Genomic DNA, 26330 nt, shown 5'->3' with positions numbered 1-26330 from the left:
GCAAGAGACATGTGCTGTGGTGACTCAAGGTTTAATGGATTTTGGGCTGTGCAGGGTGTGCTTTGTTAAATAAGTGCCTGAAGGCAGTATGCTTGTGAAAAGTCATCACCATTCTCTTAATCTCAAGTACCCAGGGACATATACACTGCCAAAGGTCACAGGGACCTCTGCTTAGGAAAGCTAGGTATTGTCCAATGTTTCTCCCCATGTGACAGTCTGAAATATGGCCTCGTGGGAAGGGAAAGACCTGACCGTCCCCAGCCTGACACCTGTGAAGGGTCTGTGCTGAGGAGGACTAGTATAAGAGGAAAGAAGGCCTCTTGGCAGTTGAGATAGAGAAAAGCACCTGTCTCCTGCCCGTCCCTGGGCAATGGAACATCTCGGTGTAAAACCCAATTGTATGTTCTGTTCACTGAGAAAGGAGAAAACCGCCTTAGGGCTGAAGGTGGGACTTGCTAGCAGCAATGCTGCTCTTTATGCACTAAAAAGGTTTATGGAGATGTTTGCATATGCATATCAAGGCACAGCACTTTTCCTTATTCATGTCACAGAGATCTTTATTCACATGTCTTACTGCTGACCTTCTCCCTACTATGATCCTATTATCCGGCCACTTCCCTTTTTCTAAGACAGTAAAGAAAACGATCAATAAATAGAGGGAACTCAGAGACCGGTGCCAGCGTGGGTCCTCTGTATGCTGAGTGCCGGTCCCCTGGACTCACTTTTTCTTTCTCTATACTTTGTCTCTGTGTCTTATTTCTTTTCTCAAGTCTCTCGTTCCACCTAACGAGAAATGCCCACAGGTGTGGAGGGGCAGGCCACCCCTTCAGGATGCAACTTAAGCTGGGATAATCACATTATCATCTGAAAATTTGGAGTTGGACAGCAAAAGCCGACAACATTTCTCAAATGCACATCTCATGGCTAAGCCACATGGCTGGGATTCAAAGCCTTCAGAGGCAGCCCATGGCTTTAGCTACCTCACTATGCTGCTTCACAAACCATTCTCCTATGTAAAACTATATTCTCAATGTAGGCAGAGAGGTCTAATACCAACATAAGATACTAGCAGTGTTTCCTGTATTGACCGGAATAATTAATTCAGAAATTCTTTTCTTTTCTATTTAGTAACAGTTGTGATGACTATGTTCCTATTCTAAGTAATTCCTGTATTCTACAACAATACTTTGTCAGCAATACTAAGGGAAGACACAAAGTTGAACAGTTTCTTTAATAACGCTGATCTACTTTTTGTTGAATTTGTATTTATTTCAAGTGCGAAATAAATCACCTTTGTTCATTAAGATTAAACCAAATACTACTACACATTTACACTCACACTGCTTCCAGGACCCAAGGGTTTCACAGACCATTTGCCTACCTGGTTCTTTCCTCTCCTCCTTCCAGTGATTTCCAGAATACCCTTTCAAAGGACCACATAAATATATGAACTGTAAAATTCAACTTCAATCTTTTGGGAAATCTTTTATTTACTGCTTAAAATCTAGGTGGGTGGATATATTCATGTATGTATATATTGATAGATTAATACAAACATAAATATGTATTTAAATTTAAGGATAAGTAAAGAGAGAGTACAACAGCCCCATTCTTAAAAAGAAAATAAAAGAAAAAGACAAGAGCAAGCCACTGCCACCACAGGTACCAGCACTTACATTTGTCAGCAGGCTGACCAAAGAGTGGCCTGTCTGTTGGCATTCAACGGACATGGCAGCATAGCTCCCTTCAACTCTCCAGTGAGTTTCAAGTCCAGAGCACTTTCAGACCTTGTCTTGTTTATCTATTACTGAAGGGTTTCTAGGAAGGTTTAGCAGTGCTTCAATTTTCTTAGCATCATTCTCAGGTTCATTTTTCTGTAAACTACTTTCAATTTTCTCAGAGAGGTCCTCAGTAACTTGTAGTCTGGCTTTCCTGTAATCAAAAAAAAAAAAAAGGATAAATCAAATACTGCTCCATTTCTTTAGTTCTTACAGATTTAAAACAAAAAGGTTAGCATTTGTCTTTTCCTCCCTGCTTTGGTACAGCAACTTAGAAGTGAACACTGCTGCCTGCACTTCAAATGCAGTAACTCTCTTCTCTCCTTTGTAAAACTATATTCTATGAGGAGACTATATTTTATATTCTAATATGTTAGGAGAGAGGAAAGCCAATTATGATTTCCACATTACCATAATGGATACCGTTGTGGTGACAGTTCTGATCCGTAAGATATTCCTAGTATGCTGGGTCCTAGAGTTCTCACAGGAGTGATGTGTGGGAACTGACACACTTTGTGCTAAGATATGAAGGCCTGAAGTCTCACTCTTCTCTTGCTCCCAGGGCTGGGGGAATGTGAGTACCTTGCCACTCTTAAACTCTGTGACCAGACCTTGTAGGAACTGGACAAAGGCTGTAACAATGGTAATCAGCGGGCGCAGAGGCTCATGCCTCCCCAGCACTTTGGGAGGCCAAGGCGGGCGGATCACAAGGTCAGGAGATCGAGACCATCCTGGCTAACATGGTGAAACCCTGTCTATATTAAAAATACAAAAAATTAGCTGGGCGTGGTGGCGGACACCTGTAGTCCCAGCTACTCAGGAGGCTGAGGCAGGAGAATGGCATGAACCTGGGAGGCGAAGCTTGCAGTAAGCCAAGATCGTGCCACTGCACTCCAGCCTGGGTGACAGAGCGAGACTCTGTCTCAAAAGAAAAAAAAAAAAGGTAATCCTAGGTAGAAAAAAGTCAGAGAGAACACCACTACAGATTTATATTCATGAAGAGTTAAAATCTAATTTCCAAATAATAGATCAGTTCTGTTTCTAAATCAAGTATTAGTGCCTTCCTTAAGTGATTATCAGGGTTAAAGTTTCTTCTCAACTCTTCACAAACAGATTTGGTCATTTGTTCTTCTGTATCTCTATAGTCAGTTTTCTACATTTTCTGCTCATTGAGGCAATTTTTTTTGACTCTCAATTTGTTTGATTTTCCTGTATTATTTTCAAGCGAAGAAGTAGGCACATACAAGACACTTAAACGTTTATTGAATTAACCATCCTTAGAAATATCACACACACACACACTCACACATAAACACACATACGTGTATATGCTATACAATTTTGACGCTTTAATTCTGCCAAAGTATTCTTTCATTACTATGATTCAAGTTGTTTTTATCCATCCTTCTTAAAATTGAAACTAATAATTGTACATATTTATGAAGTACAAAGTGATATTTTCATATACAATGTGTAATGACCAAATCGGGGTAATTAGCATATGCATCACCTCAAATCAGGGTAATTAGCATACACACCACCTCATTTATCATTTCATACTGTTGGGACCATTCAAACATCCTCTCTTCTAGCTACTTGAAAATACACAATAAATTATTATTAACTACAGTCATCCTACAGTGCCACAGAACCCTAGAACTTATGCCTCCAATCCAGTTATCATTTTGTATCTATTAATCAATCCCTTAAATCTCCTCTTCTTATGCTTCTCCCTGTCCCCTCCTCAGCCTCCGGTAACCGTAATTCTACTCTTTACTTCTATGAGCCCATTTTTTAGCTCCCACATGAGCAACAGAACATGCAGTATTTGTAAGTGTATGACTTATTTTACATAACAATGTCCTACAGGCTCATCCATGTTCCCACAAATGACAGGATTTCATTCTTTATTATGGCTGAATAGTATTCTGTGGTGTATATATATCACATTTTCTTTATCCATTCATCTGTTGATGGACAATGACATTGATTCCATACCTTGGCTATTATGAATAGTGCTGCAATAAGCATGGGGGCGCAGATAACTCTTTGATACGCTGGTTTCTTTTCCTTGGATAAATACCCAGTAGGGAAGATTGCTGGATCATACAGTAGTTCTATTTTCAGTTCTCTGAGGAACTTCCATACCGTTTCTATAGTGGCTTTACTAATTTGCATTCCTACCAAAAGTACATGAGTTCCCTTTTCTTTCTGCATCCTTGCCAAAATTTATTGTCTTTTTGATAACAGACATTCTAATTGGGGTAAATATCACCCCAATTCCCCAAACTGTCCCCAGACCACATTGCGTTGTGGTTACCATTTGCATTTCCCTGATTAGTTATGTTGAATACCTTCTCATGTATTTTTTAGCCACTTGTATGTATTTTTTCAGAAATACAAGTTTTCCCCCAACCCCCTGCCCCACTTTTTTTTTTTTAAAGAGACAGGGACTCACTTTGTTGCCCAGGCTGGAGTGCAGTAGCATGATCATGGCTCACTGCTGCCTTGAATTCCTGGGCTCAAGGGATCCTCTGGCCTCAGTCTCCCAAGTAACTGGGGCTATAGGCATGCACTACTGTGCCCAGTTAATTTTCTTTTGTCTCATTCTGTCATTCAGGCTGGAGTGCAGTGGTGCCATCTTGGCTCATTGCAACCTCCACCTCCCAGGCTCAAACAATCCTCTTGCCTCAGCCTCCCAAGTAGTTGGGATTCCAGGTGTGCACCACCACACCCAGCTAATTTTTGTATTTTTAGTAGAGATGGGGTTTCACTATGTTGGCCAGGCTGGTCTCAAACTCCTGACTTCAAGTGATCCACCTGCCTCAGCCTCCTAAGTGCTGGGATTACAAGTGTGAGCCACGGTGCCTGGCCTCCAAAGCCTTTTATTTCTTTTTCTTGCCTAACTGCTCTGGCTAGGATTTCCAATACTATGTTGAATAAGACTGGTAAGAGTGGACATTCCTATTTCATTCCAGTTCTTTGAGGGAAAAGCTTTTCATTTTTCCCTGTTCAGTATGATATTAGCTGTGAGTCTGGCATATATGGCCTTTATTGTACTGAGAAATAGTCCTTCTACCCCTAACTTTTTGGGAGGTGTTATCATGAAGGGGTGTTGAATTTTACCAAATGCTTTTTCTGCATTTATTGAGATGATCATATGGTTTTTGTTCTTCCTTCTGTTTATATGATGTAACATATTTATTGATTTGTGTATGTTGCACCATCCTTGCATCCCTAGGATAAATCCCACTTGTTCATGATGTATAATCTTTTTGACGTACCCTTGGATTTGGTTTGCTAGTATTTTGTTAAGGATTGTTTTGTAGAATACATTGGCCCGTAGGTTTTTTTTTTGTTGTTGTTGTTTTTTAACGTGCCCTTGTCTGGTTTTTGTTGTATAAGGGTAATGCTGGCCTTGTAGACTGAGTTTGGAAGAATTCGCTCATCTTCAATGTTTTGGAATAGTTTGAGAATTGGTCTTAATTCTTCTTTAACTGTTTGGCAGAATTTAGCAACAAAGCTATGTGGTCCTGGACTTTTCTTTGTTGGGAGACTTTTTATTACCAGTTCAGTCTTGTTACTTGTTATTGGTCTGTTCAGGTTTTCTATTACTTCTTGGCTCAATCTCAATAGATTATAGGGTTTCAGGAACGTATCCATTTTATGTAGCTTTTCCAATTTCTTGGCATATAGTTGTTTCATAATAATCTCTAATGATATGAGTATGTCCGTGGTATCAGTTGTAATGTCTCCTTTTTTGTTTTTTAACTTAATTGGGTCTTTTTTCTTAGTCTAACTAGTAGTTTCTTGATTTTGTTTGTTTTCAAGAAACCAACTTTTCATTTAGTTCTTCTTTTGTGTGTGTGTGTGTGTGTGTGTTTAAGTCTCTATTTCACTCAGCTCTGCTCTGATCTTTTTATTTTCTTCTACTGATTTTGGGTTTGGTTTGTTCTTGCTTTTCGAGTTCCCTCAGGTGTGGTGTTAGGTTGTTTATCTGAAACATTTCTACTTTTTGATGGAGGCATTTATTGCTGTAAACGTACCTGTTAGTGATACTTTTGTTGTATCCCATAGGTTTTGGTATGATGTGTTTCTACTTTCACTTGTTTCAAGAAATTTTTTGATTTCCTTCTTTTTTCATTGACCTATTCATTGTTCCAGAGCATATTATTTAATTTCTGTGTATCTGCACTGTTTCCAAAGTCCTTCCTGTTACTGATTTCTAGTTTTATTCTGCTATGGTCTGAAAAAATACTTGATGTTATTTTGATCTTTAAAAAATTGTTGAGACTTGTTTTGTAGCTTAACATGTGGTTTATCCTGAAGAACATTCCAAGATAAGAAAAAGGTGTATTTTGCAGTTCTTGGATGTGATGTTCTGTAAATGTCTGCTAGATCCATTTGATCTATAGTACAGTTTAAGTCTGATGTTTCTTTGTTGATTTTCTGTCTAGATGATCTGTCCAGTGCTGGGAGTGTGGTATTGAAGTCCCCAGCTATTACATTAGGGTTTCTCTCTCCCTTTAGCTCTAATATTATTTGTTTATATATATATGGATGTTCTGGTGTTGGATGCATATATATTTACAGTTGTTATTTCCTCTTGCTGAATTAATCTCTTTATCATTATATAATGACCGTGTCTCTTTTTGTAGTTTTTTATTTAAAGCCTATTTTATCTGGCCTAAGTATAGCTATTCCTGCTCATTTATGGTTTCCATTTGCATGAACATCTTTTTCTATCCCTTTACTTTCAGCCTATCTGTACCTTTACAGGTGAAGTGAGTTTCTTATAGTCAGTATATATAGTTGAGCTTTTAAATCCTTTTTTATTCATTCAGCCAGTCTAAATCTTTACTTGGGGAATTTAAAGTGTTTATATTCCACATTGTTATTGATAGGTATGGATTTACTCCTGTCATTTTGTTAATTGTTTCCTGGTTGTTTTGTATAATCTTTGTTCCTTTCTTCCCCTCTTATTTACTTCCATGGTTGGTGGATTTTTGTAATTATAAGGTTTGATTCCTTTCTCGTTCTTATTTGTGTATCTGCTCTACTAGTGAGTTTTATTCTTTCATGTGTTTCCATAATGGTAGTTACCATACTTTTGCATTCACATGTAGGAGTTCTTTAAGCATTTCTTATAAGGCAGTCCAGTGGTGATGAATTCCCTCAGTGTTTGCCTGTCTTGGGAAGACTATTTCTCCTTCAATTTGGAAGAACAGCTTTGCTAGGTATAATACTCTTTGCAGGAGTTTTTTGGGGTTTTTTTGTTGGTTTTTTCCTTTCGGCACTCTGAATGTGTCATCCCATTCTCTCCTGACCTGTAAGTTTTCTGCTGGCAAATCTGCTGTCAACCTGATGGGGGGAGGTAAATGGTGGCAGCGGGCCCAGGATGGGCCAGTCTTCAGGCAGTGCACATTACAGTTCAGCCACTAGAATTGGCAGGGTTGCCAGTGGTGGAAGACTCCAGGTGAATGACCTTAGAATGGCCTTAGCCAGCCATTCTTAAGCTTTTCCATCTCAAAATCACTGATCTCTAAATCACTGACAAACTTCTGCAGTTTTTAATTTTTCATTTATTTTTTAAATTTTTATTTATTTATTTTTTTGAGATGAAGTCTTGCCCTGTAGCCCAGGCTGGAGTGCACTGGCGTGATCTCGGCTCACTGCAACCTCAATGCTTTTTTTCTTATATAGCACATAAGTCCTTGGATAATGGACTACAGCTCTTAAGAATTTCCATGTATGTGTGTGTGTGTGGTTAGCAGAAATGGAGGTTTCAAATGAAAACACTGGAAAAAAATGATTTCTCATCTATCCAATTATAATACCAAAACAGCAACAGCAGCAGCAGCCAATGCTATCTTAGGTATCCAGGAAGCTGAACTAGTGAGAATCATTTGTACTCAGGAGCACTAGACAGCAGCCTGTTATAGTCATCATACATACTGAATCTGTGCAAAGTCAGCTATCAGTCTGATTACCCTACCCCACAAACTGCATCCCAGGAAATGATTAGATGCAACAGGTAAAAGTTTTCATGCTCCTCAGTGGCATTCAGTGCATGAACAACTGCTGTCCACCTAACTCCTCTGTGTCTACAGCAAGAAATAGAATCTTTGTGGAGACTTAACATGCTGTGTCTTACATACATATGTATGCAAAAAAAAAATATGTCACTTTTTCTCCTGTTTTGAGATGGAGTCTTGATCTGTGGCCCAGGCTGGAGCGCAATCATGGCTCACTGAAATCTCCACCTCCTGTGTTCAAGTGATTCTCCTGCCTCAGCCTCCTTGAGGAGCTGGGACTACAGGCACATGCCACCATGCTCAGCTAATTTTTGTATTTTTAGTAGAGATGGTGTTTCGCCATGTTGGCCAGGCTGGTCTCGAACTCCTGACCTCAGGTGATCCAGCTGTCTTGGCCTTCCAAAGTGCTGGGATTACAGGCATGAGCCACCCTGCCTGGCTAAGGATGTCACTTTTTAAGTAAGCCAGGTAAAGCTCACTCCTTGGTGAATATTCCCTTTAGGTAATTTCCTATGCAGTCAAGAACATAGGAAAATAAAAAATATGCAAGCAAGTAAGATGTACAACATTTTAACTTAAAAAAAAATGCAAAGACCTTTGTTAAATTAAAACTAAAATTAATGTCCTTCATTTTTCCATTCTCCTTAAATAGATTAAAAGACAATGTACAGAATGAGTTGAAGGACTCAGTAAAAATAAACTCTTCTTTGAACTGAGTGGCAGTTTAGAGTACACAAGTTTAACAGAGCACCACTATATAAGGCCTGGGGCAAGACAGCCAAGATTCCCTGGGCTAAACATGTTCCTTACCACTCTTCCAGTTTTAGCTCATGGAGTGCCTTTCGATTCTTCTGTTTTCTCTCCTGAATAGTCTCACCAGAGTACTTCTGAAATGCCATCAGCAGGCCTCCTACAGGAGTACTGAGAAGAAAGGAGAGGGAAAGCTTAGGAAAAAGGAATCATTAGACCTTGCAACATGTGAGATTCTCTGCTAAGGTGTGAGTAACACCAGAGCCACTTGCTCACTATTAGGTATAGGAACATTTGAGAATTAAAGTGTCCTTGTCAAATAAAGAAAAACATTGAGGTAATCTCTTCTCTGGTCTGAACAACAGAGAAAAACAATCACTACAACCTCCTAAAGTTAACTGATATATAATAAAACAACAGATCTAGAAACTGGCTGTTTTTATGAGGAATGAGAAATAAATCAAAATGAAGAGAAAAAAGTATATATTTATGACAGGATCTAGTAAGTAGTCCCACACCAAAGATTTCTCAGAAATGAAATTTCTAGTTCAGAATGGCACCAGCTCCTCTAGGAGACAGGAAATGTGGAGGTCATTTTTGATTGAGGAAGGGATGCTACTGGCTTTTGAGGGTGGGATCACCAAAATATCCTAAAGTTCAAGAGTCTGGCATAACTGTCTCACCCACAATGCCAATAGCAACCCACTGAGAAACTGATTTACATAATTATTGCTATAGTGATGAAGAGAATTTGGTTCTTGTGTTCTCAAACTAGAAGTATTTGACCTTCACATACCTTAAATTTCCTCCAGCTACCATTTAAGTAACCTCATACTAAAAACTACTTTCACTTGGCAACATAAATGTTCACTGACAGATGGTTAAAAAAAAATGTGACATACACATACAATGGAGTATTATGCAGCCTTAAAAGAGATCCGTCACAGGCTACAACATAGATAAACCTCGAGGACATTATTATGCTAAGTAAAATAAGCTAGTCACAAAAGGAAAATACTGTATGATTCCACTCATATGAAGTATATAAAGTAGTCAAAATCATAGAAACAGAAAGTAGAAATATGTTTGCTGAGGGCTGGAGGGTATGAGGAGGGGAAATTAGTTTTTAACGGATCTAGTTTCATTTTGCAAGAGAAAAAAGTTCTAGAGATCTCACACACAATGTGAATATACTTAGCATTTTTGAACTATACACTTAAAATATGATTAAGATGGTGAATGTTATGCTATGTGTTTATTACCACAATATAAAATATTTTTGTTGCTAACTTCTACAAGTTTTCCCTTCAAACCAAATAGGTATATTAACGCTACAACAAAAGTAATGGCAGTAGTAGATTATGACATGCTGATTTTATTTAATTTAAATTTTTAAAAAATCATTAAATCTACAGCATTATCTTCTCCTTCAAAGGAGGCAGAAAAAGGGGTGAACAGGTGGAGGAGGAAGGTAGCACTCTTCTAGTCAAATACCAACTAATAAAAACAGAGGAACTGACAGAATTAGCTTATCAACATTTACAACCACCTTTCTAGTAACAAACCGATTACAGCATGGGTCGTCAATGGATCATTAAAAACACACAATGAAAAGACAGTTGGAGAGCAGGATATTCACAGTTTCACCCTCCAGATTACTAATTAATCACACTGGGAAAAAGATATCTTTGCAATGGAGGCACTGAACAGATAACACCTTAACCAAATGTGGTAGGCAGAATTCTAAAGTGGTCCTCCCAAATATCCTGCCTAATCCCTCAACTGTGAATATATTATGCCCACGATTATATTATCATACATGGCAAAATTTATGTGAGAAATGTAATTAAGGTTACTAATTAGTTGAATCTGAGGTTAAAAAAAAGGAGATAGGTATCTGAGTGAACACTTAAAAGCAGAGTTTTCCCTGGCTAGTGGCAGAGTGGAAGTTGAGATTCGAAGTATGAGAAGGAGTCAATGTGCTATAGCTGGTTTAAACACAAAGGAGCCCTGGGAGAAGATATGTGGGTGGTGGCCTCCAGGAACAGAGAATAGTCTGGCTCACAGCCGACAAGGAAACATGGACCTCAGACCTCCTCCAGGCACAAGAAACTAAATTCTTTTTTTGCTTTTCTCTCTCTTCTTTTTTTTTTTTTTTTGAGACTGAGTCTCACTCTGTCGCCCAGGCTGGAGTGCAATGGTGCAATATTGGCTCACTGCAACCTCTGCCTCTGCCTAGGTGAAGGGTATATGGGGTTCAAGCAATTCTCCTGCCTCAGCCTCCCGAGTATCTGGGATTACAGGCACCTGCCACCATGCCTGGCTAATTTTTCTGTTTTTAGTAGGGACAGTGTTTCACCCTGTTGGCCAGGCTGGTCTCAAACTCCTGACCTCAAGTGATCTGCCCACCTCGGCCTCCCAAAATGCTGGGATTACAGGTGTGAGCCACTGTGCCTGGCCACAAGGAACTAAATTCTGAATGAGCTTGGAAACTGACTTTTCCCCAGAGCCTCCAGGAAAGAGCCCAGCCCGGCCAAGACCTTGACTTTGGCCTTGTAAAATCTTGAGCAGCGAAACCCAGCCAAACTTATAATCTACAGAACTACAAGGGTGTTGTTTCACATGCAATACATGCTCAGTTTGTGGTAATTTGTTACCACAGCAGAAAACCAATATATTAAGTAATTGAAGTTAATATTACTTATAATGGGTAACAGAGTATCTCCCGATGTGATACATGAGGATACAACTTCACCTATGTTGTATTCTTGACAAAAGTACATTAATGTAATCATGATGGGATGATCAAACAAAATGGAGAAACATTGTGGGCATTAGTATGATAATTGAGGAGTTTTTAATATAGACCCTAACTTAGATAGTTGTGTTGAAACGATGTTTACTGTGATAATTGTATTATGATTTCATGGAAGAGTATTCTTCATCCTGGGAGATACATGCTAATATATATAGGGGCAAAGTATTATGAGGTCTCAAACAGTTTAGCCAAGAAGCAAAGGGAAAGGAAAAGAAATACATTCACATCCCACACATATACACAGATATAAAAAACATCACCAAGGCATTAACAATTGGTGAATCTAGGTGAAGGGTATATGGGGTTTTAATGTACTAATTCATTCAACTTTTCTGTAGGTTTGAAATTGTTCAAAGTAAAAAGTTGGGGGAAGAACTTTTTAAAAAATGTATTAAGCAAAACAAATAAAATCCTACCAACAATTTTTATAGAATATGCCTGCTAATTGTTTTTTGTTCTTTTTTCCCTGCTCCCATAAATACGTTTGTTCAAACTATAGTTTCAGGTGTTAGCAATATTTAAACAGTTTTACCCGGTAAAAAGGAATTTTGAAAAAGGGCCCTATCTTAGATAGCTGTATTAAATAAATGTTATTTATTGAAATAGCTGTTAAGTAAAATAAACTATAAAAAAAACTGTAAATAAGACAAACTATTGGGGTAGAATTAGAACTGGACAGTCAAAGCTACTGCCAATACAAGAGTAGAGATCTTTTATAGATTCTAAGGATTAAATTTGTTTTTTGAAAATAAATGAGATTTTTTAATAGGCAAGGCATTAATGAAAGTTGTGCCAATCTAGAACCAAACCAGGTTAATGCTTACCCCAGCAAGGCTCCAATTATACCACCAGCCAACAGGCCATGCAGGCCTAAGTTAATTCTGAAAAGACTTCCCGTGACAGCTATGTAAAAACAAGAAAGGCAATATTAAATCATCTTTAAATACTAGAATCCTATTTTAAAACTTTCCTTCTATAAAATGGGCACAAATTCCTAAGTGAGCTTTCTGAATCCAATGTTAATATACTACTACAGCCTATACTTCCTGAATCTAAAATGCCAACACAGGTAGTTTCCCATCCACTCCGCAGATTCAAAGGAAGAAACATCTCTCCTACAAAAAAAACTCCAATCTGTTCTATGGATCCATTTATTCTGCTTCATTTTTCTCCAACTCTCCTTAAAAATTTGAAAATGTTTTCCCCTTCTCTTTCTTTCTTCTTTCTTCAAGGAAAATAAAAAAGCAAAAAAACCTTCACTAGCCCCTCCAGTTTAAGCCTTCCCCTAGACTCACTCTCTCTGTACTGCTACACGACACCACTCAGGCAGGGTGACAAGCAAGCAGCATTTGGCCTTCAATGCTACCAGTGCGCAGAAAGACTTCTTTCCTTTCTGCTGGGACTGTACATCAATCATGCTGATTCATTTTCCTTTCACTATGCACAATGCAACTAATACCATCTAAGGTGGTAACACTTTTTAAAGAATAACATTTGAGGCCAGATGCAGTGGCTCACACCTGTAATCTCAATACTCTGGGAGGCCAAGGTGGGCAGATCACTTGAGGTCAGGAGTTCTACGCCAGCCTGGGCAACATGGCAAAACCGTGTCTCCACTAAAAATACAAAAATTAGCCAGGTGTGGTGGTGCATGCCTGTAATCCCAGCTACTCAGGAGGCTGAGGCATGAGACTTGTTTGAACCCCGGAGGCGGAGGCTGCCATGAGCAGATATCACACCCCCGCACTCTAGCCTTAGCGAAAGAATGAGACACTGTTTCAAAAAACAAAAGAAATAACAGTTGAGGTTTATATTTTTAAGTACTATATATTCATTTTTAAAATTTTCAAAATTCACCAGAACCAAAATCACCTTTAATCCCATTACCCAGAGTCAGTAATGAGTTAGTCTTATTTTCTGATCCTCCGAACAAAAAAAAACTGGGGCTGGGTGCAGTGGCTCACACCTGTAATCCCAGCACTTTGGGAAGCTGAGATGCGTGGATCACGAGGTCAGGAGTTCAAGACCAGCCTGGCCAAGATGCTGAAACCCCGTCTCTACTAAAAATACAAAAATTAGCCAGGCATGGTGGCACACACCTGTAATCCCAGCTACTCGGGAGGCTGAGGCAGGAGAATCGCTTGAACCCAGGCAGCAGAGGTTGCAGTGAGCGGAGATCGCGCCACTGCACTCCAGCCTGGGCAAAAGAGCAAGACTCTGTCTAAAATAACAAAACAAAACAAAAACACAAAAACTGGTGTCATGGTGTACATACTAAATTTTTTATTTTCACAGAACATATTATTAAATTCTGTATTACTAAGTTTTCTCCCTCCTGGTTCCATTGCATGGAGGTACCACAAATTTTTGTCTAACACTTAGATTTTCTATTTATAGATATTTTAAATAAAGGTGTGATGATAATCCCTCCACAAATAATCTTCTTATACATTTGACTGTTTCCTTAGGATGAACTCACAGAAATGAAATTTCTGGGTCAAAGGGTATAAATATAAACATTTTTAAGGCCTTTGCCTTAAATTACTAAACTGCTATTCAAAAAGGATGCATAAACTTATTTTCCAAATAAAAGTACGCTAGTAATCTAGTCTTCTGCATTCTCTTAGTTTATTTTTTCCAATTCGATAGGCCAGAAGTGGTATGTAATTTTAAGTTGCATTTCTCTGATTAGTAGAGAAAAGAAGCTGTTTTTCCCTAGGTTTACAAGTTATTTATGGTACGTCTGTGAATTACAAATTCATGTCCTTTGTCCAATCTTCAACTGAGCTATCCTTTCTTTTTGATGTATTAGGGCTTTTATCCACTATCTGCACATAATATTATTTTGGTGTTGTTTACGTTTAATGTTTTCTATAAATTTATGACATAGGTAAGTTTAAAAATTTTATGTGGCCAAAACTGTGGTTTCCTGTTTCCTAGTTTCTTAGTTCTTATGCTTAAAAATATATACAGTTGATAAACACGAGTTTGAACTGTGCAGATTTACTCACACATGATTTTTTTTTTCTTTTTTTTTCTTTTTTTAAGACAGTCTCACTCTGCTGCCCAGGCTGGAGTGCAATGTCACGATCTTGGTTCACTGTAACCTCTGCCTCCCGGGTTCAAGTTATTCTCCCCTACCTCAGCCTCCCAAGTAGGTGGGACTACAGGTGCACGCCACCACACCTGGCTACTTTTTAAAGATTTTTTAGTAGAGATGGGATTTCACCATGTTGGCTAGGCTGGTCTCGAACTCCTGACCTCAAGTGATATGCCCGCCTCGGCTTCCCAAAGTGCTGGGATTACAGGCATGAGCCACCATGCCTGGTCATATGAATTTTTTTCAATAAATACATTGAAAAATGTTTTGGAAATGTGCAATAATTTGAAAAAACTTGCAGATAAACTGTCTAGCCTAGAAATACCAAAAAAAAAAAATTAAGAAAAATGTGTGTCTTTAAGTGCATAAAATGTACATAGATACCAATCTATTTATGTGTAAATCAACTGTTTATGTTATTGGTAAGGCTTCTGGAGAATAGTAGGCTATTAGTAGTTAACTTTTGGGGGAGTCAAAAGTTATATGTGGATTTTTCAACTGCGCAGGGTGGAGGTCAGCATTGCTATTGTGTTCAAAGCTGTTTTCAGTGTTATTCAAAGGTCAACTGTGTATATGTACACATTTATATATCTTCCTACGCAGAAATCAGAGACACATTTACTTCTATACTTTCTCTTATCTTTTATGGACGTTTTTTACATAAGCACCATAATAAATGTTAACTAATTTTGTTGAACTGAATACAGGTATCATTTCTTTCCAAATAGTTAATAACTGTTCCAGCCCATGAATGGTCTATTCTTTCCCCACAAATGCGAAATATCACCTTTACTTTACTTAAAGATATCACTTTTACTGTACTTCGTTTTGTTCCTGACCTTTGAATTCCATTCCACAGATCTACCAATACCTCACTGTCCTCTTTATTGTAACTTTATACAGATTTTAATTTTACAGTTGCAAGAACCCCTCATCATTTTTTTCTGAAATGTCTTTGCTATGCTTATATAATCAGCATTTTAGATATGATTTAGACATTGTATCAAGTTCTTTTTTTTAAAAAGTCTGTAATTTTGATTTGAATTGCTTTCAATTTATAAATGAAGTAGAAAAATACTGGGTTAACTATCAACTATTTCCACATTTTTATTATTTATGATTTGTAATTTTCTTCAGAGAAGTTGTACATGCATTAAATTTATTCCTTATTATATTACATTCTTGGTACTATTATAAAGAAAACTTTTTACTTTTCAAGTAACCATTGAAATATAAAAAGCCTATTTATATATTTACACTTTACTGGTTAGCAATAATTTTTCAAGTCATCTTTTAAAATATCACCTACAAATATAGACAATTTTGCTTCTTCCTATCTAAAAGCACTGCTTTTTTCTCCTTCTGTGTTAGTGTATTTTTAACAGTTTTCTTGAGGTATAATTTACATCACACAAAATTCACTGAAACGTACAATTCAATAATTTGTAGTAAAAAAATTTAGTGGCCGGGCACAGTGGCTCACGCCTGAAATCCCAGCACTTTGGGAGGCCGAGGCTGGTGGATCACAAGGTCAGGAGATGGAGACCATCCTGGCTAACACGGTGACACCTTGTCTCTACTAAAAATACGAAAAAAAAATTAGCCAGGCACGGGTGGTGGACTGCGCCTGTAGTCCCAGCTACTTAGGAGGCTGAGGCAGGAGCATCGCTTGAACCCAGGAGTGGAGGTTGCAGTGAGCTGAGATCACACCACTGCACTCCAGCCTGAGTGACAGAGCAAGACTCCGTCTCAAAAAAAAAAAAAAAAAATTAGTTGCATTGTTATATAATTATCACCAAAATCCAATTTTAAAATGATTCCATCATTACAAAAAGATCCCCCATGCCCCTTTGTAGTTACTCCTGGTTCCCAATCTCACCTCAATCCACTACTGTACTTTCTAACTCTACAGATTTGCTTATTCTGGACATTTCATATGAATAGAATTACACATTATGAAGTCTTACGTGTCTAGCTTCTTTCACTTAATGTTTTTAAGTTTTATTCATGTTGCAGCATGTATCAGTTTTTCATTGATGAAAATATTCAAGTGAATGGACATGTATTTTATTTATCCATTCACTAGTTGATGAACTTATGGGTTGTTTCAGTTTGAGGCTGCCAAGAATAACACCACTATAAAAATTTATACGTAAGTCTGCGTGAACATGTTTTCATTTATCTTGGGCAGATTCTAAGACATGGAATTGCTGAGGTGCACAGTAAATTATGCTTAACATTTTTTTTGTTGTTGTTGTTGAGACGGAGTCTCGCTCTATAGCCCAGGCTGGAGTGCAGTGGCGCCATCTTGGCTAACTGTAAGCTCCGCCTCCCGGGTTCACGCCATTTTCCTGCCTCAGCTTCCCAGGTAGCTGGGATTACAGACGTGCACCACCACGCCTAGCTAATTTTTGTATTTTTAGTAGAGACGGGGTTTCACCATGTTGGCCAGACCAGTCTCGAACTCCCAACCTCAAGAGATCTGCCTGCCTTGGCCTCCCAAAGCACTGGGATTACAGGCATGAGCCACTGCACCTGGCCTTCCAATGGTTTTCTGAATTCATCTGGCTTTTCTACATCCAAGATGTTGTGGTTACCCTCCAGAGACAATAAACCTCCCTACCCAAAATTTGAATTAGATATTGAGATGCCAAAGTACCGAGAAGTACTAAGAGGATACCAAAAGGTTTATTACACACGTAATGAGGCTTTCTAGGGAGAGCAAGGCAGGATCCCAAGAACGTCCCAAAATGACTTGAGAACCTGAAGGGTGAATGACTGGCTTGTGGTTTTAGAAGGTGGGACTAGAGCAAGAGGTCCCTCATGCAGGCCTGAGCTTGAATGGTTGAAACTTCCTGCCGGTGTCAATCAAGGTAGCACTTGGGCTTTCTTATCAGCTTGTCAAGATGTGGGGCAAAAAGCAGACTTCCAATTTCTGGTATGGCATGTGAGAAGTTTAGAATTTAACACTTATTCCTAACAACAAGTAAAAACCTAAACAAATGGAAAAACTGACAACTCCTCTTAGATGCATCAAAGAAGTGAGATCATGGGTAAACTGCTGCCTTCAAAATAGGACAGACAGACAGATAAATACCTTATACTAGATAAATAGTAGAAACCCATGAGCAGAAGCCTCCATGGAAACCAGTACCAGAGTAGGAAACCTTGACTATAAATAATAAATCACTGGAAGCTCAGTATAGAAAAGTCTAAGACATAAAAATTGTAGGGGGCCCAGTCACAGAGGGTCCCCACACTCCAGGAGCTCTACCAGGTTTTCCCAGTAAAGATCTGAGAAAAATCCCCTCAGGCTTCTGGCAAGGGGGAAGAAAAGTAACCATTATGAAATATGCCAGAACATTCTGTTATTCTCACAAAGGCCTGCCCTCAAGATAAAACGGTTTTGCACAGCCCAACCTACTGGGGTTTTGTCAGAGATTAACCAATCTGGGGAATATCCAAATGCAACTGCTCTAGTCTCCCATGTGGGAGAAGGGAAATACCCATTCCAACCCACTGTAGTATCCTGTCCCACCAAAGGAGAGGAAAAAAACTGAAAAGCACTTGTAAAGTTAACATTTCAGAGGCACAGGCTCACTAAAAGACTAAGAACCTAATCACAGGACTATAAAACACTTTCCCTCTCCCACATCTTAATACCAAATTACTAAAGACCTATTTACCACAATTCCTTTTTACCCAGGTACATCATATCCAGCTATCAAGAAAAAAAATTACAAGGCATCCCAAAAGGCAAAAGCAGTTTAAAGAGACCAAGTAAGACTAACAGAGTAAGCACCAAAACCAGAGTCAGATATGGTGGGGATACTGGACTTACCAGATGAGGAGTTTAAAGCAACTATGACTAATATGCTAAGGGCTCTAATGGATAAAGTAGATAGCATGCAAGAACAGACAGGCAATACAAGCAGAGAGATGGAAATTCTAAGAGAGAATCAGAGAAATGCTAGCGATAAAACAATTAAAAACCCACTGTGACAGAACTCAAGAATAGCAGACTGGACATAGCTGAGGAAAGAATCCCTGAGCTTGAAGACGTATCAACAGACACTTCCAAAACCAAAAGACAAAGAGAAAAAAGATGGGAACCTCCCCCACTAAAACCAACCAACCAAACAAACAGATAAAATATCCAAGAACTGTGAAACAATTACAAAAGGTATAAGTGTATTAGAACACCAGAAGGAGAAGAGAAAGCTAAAGAAATCTTTGAAACAATAACTGAGAATTTATCTTAAAGTAAGTCAGGCAACAAACCACAGATCCAGAAAGTTCAGAAAACACCAAGCACAGTAAATGTTCCTCAAAATTATACCAAGGCATATCATTTTCAAACTGCAGAAAATAAAAGATAAAGAAAAAAATAGTGAAGTATATGAACACAGGGGAAAGACACCTAAACAGAACTAAACATAGGAAAATGGCTAGGGAGGACTCTCTAGGGAAGCTGAGGCTGACAAATGATCTAGACTTTGAAAGGTAAGGTTAAGTAGAAGCCGAACAAAATTAATCGTGGTAGTGAGAAAGTGCATTCAAGAAGAGGGACTGATTCTCAAAAAAGCAAAAACAAAAACAAACTTATGTTCAGAATATGTATGTATGCTTTTGTACGTATAAGAATGTACATGAGTTAGTGATTGAGTGTATATGGCAGTTAATTTACCTTTCTGAAATGAATGCTCATTTTAAAATTATTTTTTAAATCTGACAAAAATTGTACACATATGGTGTACAACATGTTTTGAAATATGTATATATTGTGGAATGGCTAAATTAAGCTAATTAACCTACACGTTACTTCACATACCATTTTTTGTGGTGAGAACATTTAAAATCTACTTTTTTTTTTTTGAGACAGAGTTTCACTCTTGTTGCTCAGCTTGGAGTGCAATGGTGTGATCTCGGCTCACTGTAACCTCTGCCTCCCGGGTTCAAGTGATTCTCCTGCCTCAGCCTCCCAAGTAGCTGGGATTACAGACACGTGCCACCACGCCCAGCTAATTTTTGTATTTTTAGTAGAGACGGGGTTTCACCATGTTGGCCAGGCTGCTCTCAAACTCCTGATCTCAGGTGATCCACTTGCCTTGGCCCCCGGAAGTGCTGGGATTACAAAAATCTACTTTTTAAAAGCAATTTTGAAGTATACAATACACTGTTATTAACCACAGTTACCATGTTCTAAATAGATCTCTTGAACTTATTCCTCCTGTCTAAATGAAATTTTGTATCCTTTGACCAACATCTTCCCAACCCCATATCCAGTCTCTGGTAATCACCATTGTACCTTCTATTTTTAATGCTCATTTAAAAGAAGACATATATACTAGAGGCAGAGAGCTTTAAAATAAAATCCAAGTTCTTAGCATAAAAAATTTAGTCCCTTCCTACCATCCTCACCAATCTCATCTCAAGCTACTCTTACCTCACTCACCAGGTTACTATCCTGCTTTTAAGGAAATGTATTGCCTTAGAGCCTTCCCCCTTTATGTTCCCTCTATTTAGGACACCCTCCCTTGCAAGTCTTGTTCCTTCCTATTCTTTGGGTATCAGCTCAAATGTCACTTCCTCAGAAAGGCCTTCTCTGACTACCCTGTCCATATGAGATGCCATTGTTCCACCGAATTGTTACTTTCCATCACAGCAACCTGTTTTATCACATACACATTAGACATTAAAATTCAAAGAAAGCAAGGGCCTTGCTGTTTTGCCCATTGAGTACATCAAGGGTGAAGCACAACACTGTCCATAAATACATTTTGCATGAATGTTGATGAGATGCGATGGGAAGCCAACCAAAGAATTTAGTAGTTCTGATGTATAAGTCCTTACATATTTTCTAAACTATATTTGAGAAGATTGAAAAATATAAACAAAAATGTCTTACCTCCTGCAATTACAAAATGGCTTAGGGCATCTTTATTTCGGTATACATTCAGACTAGTGCTCACTGTGCTGGGAAAAAGGGAGGAGAAGGAAAATATAAGATTTAAAGCATATCCCATTTACCTTCTTTAGTGTTATTTTCACTGACTTAATAGATTTAGAAAAGCCTACTATATCAACCCCTGGTCCTAGCCTAGGCCCTTCAATGTGTTCCAGACATGGTTGTAAAACCATAACTGCACCAGTCTTCTACACAGACAAAAGTTCTTGAAAAAAAAAAAAAAGGCATTATGAATCACTTTCATGTGGGTATTCAGTTTTCATAACCCCACCCGTTCAAAAGACACACTCCCAAAACCGTATCAAGAAAAGTCACTATCTCACAATTCAGAGTGAACTTACTTGAATATAGTCACAAATGCTACAGTTCTCCAACTCCAGCGCCAGCCGTAACGAATGAAGCCTCGTGTAGCAGCACGATGTGCAGATTGCTAAAGTTAATTTAAAAACTGTGAGGTTCTAAGACACCATCATATTTTCCCTATTCTAGAATGGTGGTAGAGGAATTTTAGCCATGGATTAGTCACGTACACTTAAACAGACAGAAATACTAGAAAATCTCTAGAAATATTATTCTTTAAGTATTGAGGTTCCATGTGTAGCTTTTCCTATCAGGAGATGAAAAATGGTTGAGTATCCCTTATCTGATACTTCAGACCAGAAGTGTTTTGGATTTTTTCAGATTTGGGAATATGCGCATTTAACACTTACTGGTTGAGTATCCCAAATCCAAAAAACAAAATCTGAAATGCTCCAGCGAGCAATTCCTTTGAATGACATGTCAATGCTCAAAAAGTTTTGAATCTGAGCATTCAGGATTTCAGATTTGTGATGCTCAACCTGTAACGAATTATAAATCTACAGAATAAAATAAGAATCCATGAGTCTCTACTGATAGAAATAAATTATAAATACATAAATAAATATGTAAATAGAGGGGGAAAGGAAAACACTTCCTTAGAGCATAATACTAACAAATAAATGCAGAAAGAATGATAGACTTTAGAAAATGCCCATTTGGCCACCACATTCGTAACTGTTACAGGCAAGAATCATCATTAAATGCTAAAACTGCCTGGGTATGGCAGCTCATGCCTGTAATCTCAGCACTTTGGGAGGCAACGAGGGAAGATCACTTGAGCCGACAAGTTTAAGACCAACCTGGGCAACATAGCGAGATCCTGCCTCTACAAAAAAAATTTAAAAATTAGTTGGGCATCGTGATGTGTGTTTGCTGTCCTAGCTACTCGGAAGGTTGAGGAGGGAGGAAACCTTGAGTCCAGAAGTTTGAGGTTGTGGTGAGCTATGATCCTGCCACTGTGCTCCAGCCTGCACTGAGGCAGCAAGACTCTGCCTCAAAAAATTTCAAAAAAAAAATAATAATAATAAATTAAAAAATAAAAATAGGCTGGGCAGTGGCTCACACCTATAATCCCAACACTTTGGGAGGCCAAGGAGGGTGAACTGCTTGAGCTGAGGAGTTTGAGACCAGCCTGGGCAACATAGCAAAATCCTGTCTCTACAAAAAATACAAAAATTAGCTGGGAGTGGTGGCACATGCCTATAGTCCCAGCTACTTGCGAGGCTGAGGCAGGAGAATTGAGTGAGCCTGGGAAGTGGAGGTTGCAACAAGCCAAGATTGTGCCACTGTACTCCAGCCTGGGCAACAGAGTGAGACTCTATCTCAAAAAATAAATAAATGAAAAAATATTTTTTTTTTTAAAAATCAAAAAATGCTAAGATAGCATTTATAATTTCAAATAGTTTTTAGATAGTAGAAATATTATAGTTTATAACAGCATTTAAATAGTAGAAATTTGATGTAAAGCAGGATATTTACATAGTCTCAAAGGAACTAACAAGTACTCAAAATACTTATAAATTACAAACAGGAAACATAGTAATTTTACAGTGTATAGTTGGCAGAGGCCATCTTAACCAAGTAAGTAAAGTATCACCAGTATAGGGACAGAGATATCACAGGCTTCTAATTTAATTTCAGTTCTAGGGTATTCCTGTCAAAAAACATAGCCTGAATACAATCATGAGAAACCATCAAACAAACCCAAATTGAGCAATATTCTACAAATCACCCATAGTCAAGGCCATGAAAGACAAAGAGAAACTCTTCCAGATTAAATGAGACCAAAGCAGCACCACAGGCAAATTCAACCTGTGATCCAGGGTCAGTTTCCAGACCAGACAAAAAAATTTCTTTAATTTGTTAATAAGAACGCAAGCCTAACTTCTGAAAAATACATATTTTTTATTTATTTTTAAAATAAATGATACTGTGGGGTAACTAGCAAAATTTACAGGTCTTTAAATAAGGTAATAGTACTATATGAGTGTTAATTTCCTGATCTTGATATTATAATTGTGGTTGTATAAGAGAATTTCCTTGTTTTTAGGAAATACACACTGAAGTATTCATCATGTCTAGGACCTACTGTCAAGTAGTTCAGAAAAAATTAGTACATATTATACAGAGGGAGAATGATAAAACAAATATGGTAAAATGTTAACAGTGGAATATCTGGATGAAAGGTATATAGGAAATCTTTGTACTATTTTTGCAACTTTCAAGCCTGCCATAATTTCAAAATAAAAAGTTAAAAATTCTCTGAGCTTTAATATTCTCACAGAAGAACTGATGTACAGATCTAATGATGTAACAAATGAGTTAGCACTCTATAAAGTTATAAATGTTAACTATTGCCTTAGTGTAAGCTCGTATACTCAGGGAGGCTTTGTGAATGAGGTAAATATGTTACAGTTGAGCCTTGATGATTTAGCAGGGGATTGGAAGAAATGTATTTCAGAAAGAAAAGCCACAGTGGTGATGCCAAACATGCCTGTGCTGAAGATAAGTAGTCTCTCAAGTCACATGCAGGCACTTTGATCTTAGTACTTCCACTGTTATTAAGTATAGACTTTATATCTTTACTCTGACACCTTAAAACAACCCTCCATCCCCACAAGCTAATTGAATGATTAAGTGTAAAGTGAATTGCTAAGTCAGTGTGCCCTAAATTTCTTTAGACCACCAGTACATACCAGAGCATCAAACCGGTTATGATAAATTTCTGCCTGGCTCTGCTCAATGTATTGTCGTTTAGCATGAATGAAAGCTGGTATACCCCCATACACCCAGCCGAGGACGCCTGCCGTAGCTGCCATCTTATAGATATCAGCAAGTTCCTTTGAAATTCTCTGCTGTTCACTACAACATCAAAAAGACAATGTTGTTTGGGATTAGTTTATGGACATTGCTCTGCAAAAGAATCTATAATCAGAATTATCCCAAATGCTAACACCACAACATTTTTCATCATAGGTAGAATCCTCAGATGAATTAAACAGTTCAGTTATATTAAAATGAACGTAAGTCTCAGACAAAACGAAGCTATGCTGGTTAGAATTAGGATAGTGGCAACTCCTGAAAAGACAATGACTGGAAAAGGCACAAGGGGAGCTTTTGGGATGTTATACTAGTTGCCATTTCCTTCTGAGTGTTGGGTACAGCTATGTTCAGTTTGTGAAAATTCATTCATCAGTCTACTTACGTACATTTTTTGAAATGCATTACCTACTTCAATAAAAAGTTTTTTAAAAGGTGCTTTTATTTGATGACTATTACACCCCTAGAAACAGGAAGAATTTGTGAGTTGGATAGAGACACCAATATTTCCATTTAAATCTTAAGCTAACTTTTAGAAATCACACCAACTCGTGAGATTTTAGGGCAATGTATCAAAGAAAAAAAAAGTGGACGTTAAGACAAAAAATCTAAATTCTATTTTACCAAATAATTTCATGAAATACTCAGATAGGACTGTACTAATAAAAGCATTGGGCTGGGCATAGTGGCACATGCCTGTAGTCACTGCTACTTAGGAGGCTGAGGCAGGACTTGAGCCTAGTTCTGGACAGCATAGCAACATAGCAAAGATCCTGGCTCTAAAAATAAACAAATAAATAAATGTTTTTTAAGAAACGCACTGAGAAAGTTCACTATGCAGTGGGTGACACATGCCAATCTAAAATAATAAGATAAAGCTACTATTTAATTCAGTTTGTTACTCTCAAACGCATAAGAAGCTAGAACTGCTAATGAAGCTTCCAAGATGTCATCCTGAAACTGCTCTAACAAATAGCTGTCTTAAATATTAAGTTACTACCAAATAATTGCCCTTCTAGGCCAGGCACAGTCCAGCCGCGGTGGCTCACGCCTGTAATCCCAGCACTTTGGGAGGCGGAAGCAGGCAGATCACGTGAGGTCCGGAGTTCGAGACCAGCCTGCTGAATGGTGAAATCCCCTCTACTAAAAACACAAAAATTAGCTGGACATGGTAGTGGGCAACTGTAATCCCAACTACTGAGGCAGGAGGCTGAGGCAGGAGAAACACTTGAACCCCGGAGGTGGAGGGTGCAGTGAGCCAAGATCGCACCACTGCACTCCAGCCTGGGCGACAGAGCACGGCTCAGTCTCAAAACAAAACAAAAAAAAAAAAAAATACGAGTTTGGGCCTAAGTCCAAGAGTTCAAGACCAGCCTGGACAGCATGGTAAGAACCCTGTCTATAAAAAATATATTTTAAAAAAATTAGCCGGGCGTGGTGGCGCGTGCCTGGAGTCCCAATTAATCGGGAGGCTGAAGTGGGAGGATCACTCGAGTCGGAGAGGCAGAGGTTGCAGTGAGCCGAAATCGCACCAGAGCACTCCAGCCTGGGCGACAGAGCAAGACCCTGTCTGGAAAAAAAAAAAAAAAGATACAAGTTTGGGTTACAAATATCAGAACCTCAAATATAATTTAAAAATGAAGCACACCATCCTTGGCGTCCTAAGGCTGACCCAGGCTGCCAACGCTGCAGGACATCGCTTTCGCGTCCCCCTACCCACTTCAGACCCCAGGCACTTTTACTCTTTGCCAAACAGCTTCTGGAGGCGGTCCCATCCAGATTCCAGGTAATAGGGCTCTGGGACGTAGGGAGGCCGCTTCTGACGCTCCGCAAGGGCTTCCGAATCGGCAGTCACAGCTTCGGCAGCAAAGACTCGGGGAAATGGACACAATGCTCTACAGAGAAAGCTCCGCGGTGCTGATGGCGGCACCTCCATGGCCTTCTCTTGACCTACGGACAAATTGAGCCCTCAGGACTTCAAGTCCTCCCGGACGTGCCGCGGGAGAGCGTAACTGTACGAGGTGAGAATCCGTGCATTTGGCCCAGGATAACCCTCTGCCAGAGGGCTCCACACCAACGCCTTCAGCCCTGGGCCTCGCTTTGGAGTCCTTGGAAATACGACAAAGGAAGTCCCGCCCGAGCGGAGCAAAGGCCAAGGGGCCGGGCGACGGCAAAGCCAGAGCCCAAAAGACTTCCGGTTGAGGGCGGGTCGGGCGACTGCTGTGCTGAGTCCACCCCGGAAGTGAGTTGGCTGCCGGTAGTGAAGCTCAGCGTGGTCCCGGTAGGCGTTCGTTCCGTGTCTTAGTGGTTCCTGGGTCATGCAAACAGCGTCTGCGGCTAGTTACATTCAGCTTGAGGTGGTCATACGTTGAAGTAATTTAGCGTAATTAAAATGCCAGGAATTAGCTGGGCATTGTGGCGGGCGCCTGTAATCCTAGCTACTTGGGAGGCTGAGGCAGGAGAATCGCTTGAACCCAGGAGGCGGAGGTTGCAGTGAGCCGAGATCACACCACTGCACTCCAGCCTGGTCAACAAGAGCGAAAATCCGTCTCAAAAAAAAAAAAAAAAAAAAAAGCCAGGAATCCCGTTCAGTGAGGAAGAAAGTGCAATATTCAGTGCAAGTGAAATAGGGAAAGAGGGAAAGGCGATTTGTGCAGGTAAAGGGAATGGGTCTTGGTGCCAGTTACACCAAGATTTCGAG

The 26330-nt window shown here is 39.0% G+C and overlaps 1 protein-coding gene across 1 annotated transcript; it reads right to left on the bottom strand.

Moving 5' to 3' along the window:
- Positions 1-1449: 1449 nt before the first annotated feature.
- On the bottom strand, positions 1450-25821 carry TIMMDC1 (translocase of inner mitochondrial membrane domain containing 1). The gene is made up of 7 exons (XM_011940625.1): positions 25372-25821; positions 23506-23671; positions 20791-20879; positions 20390-20457; positions 12206-12284; positions 8624-8734; positions 1450-1932 (listed from the first exon to the last, which is right to left on the bottom strand). The coding sequence occupies exons 1-7, from the start codon at positions 25563-25565 to the stop codon at positions 1782-1784; spliced, it is 858 nt and encodes a 285-aa protein (XP_011796015.1). The 5' UTR covers positions 25566-25821; the 3' UTR covers positions 1450-1781.
- Positions 25822-26330: the final 509 nt, after the last annotated feature.

Source organism: Colobus angolensis, unplaced genomic scaffold (assembly GCF_000951035.1).
Source record: "Colobus angolensis palliatus isolate OR3802 unplaced genomic scaffold, Cang.pa_1.0 Scaffold190, whole genome shotgun sequence".
NCBI lineage: Eukaryota > Metazoa > Chordata > Mammalia > Primates > Cercopithecidae > Colobus > Colobus angolensis.
The sequence above is the reverse complement of the archived record's forward strand: the minus strand, read 5'-3'. Positions and strand labels throughout refer to the sequence as shown.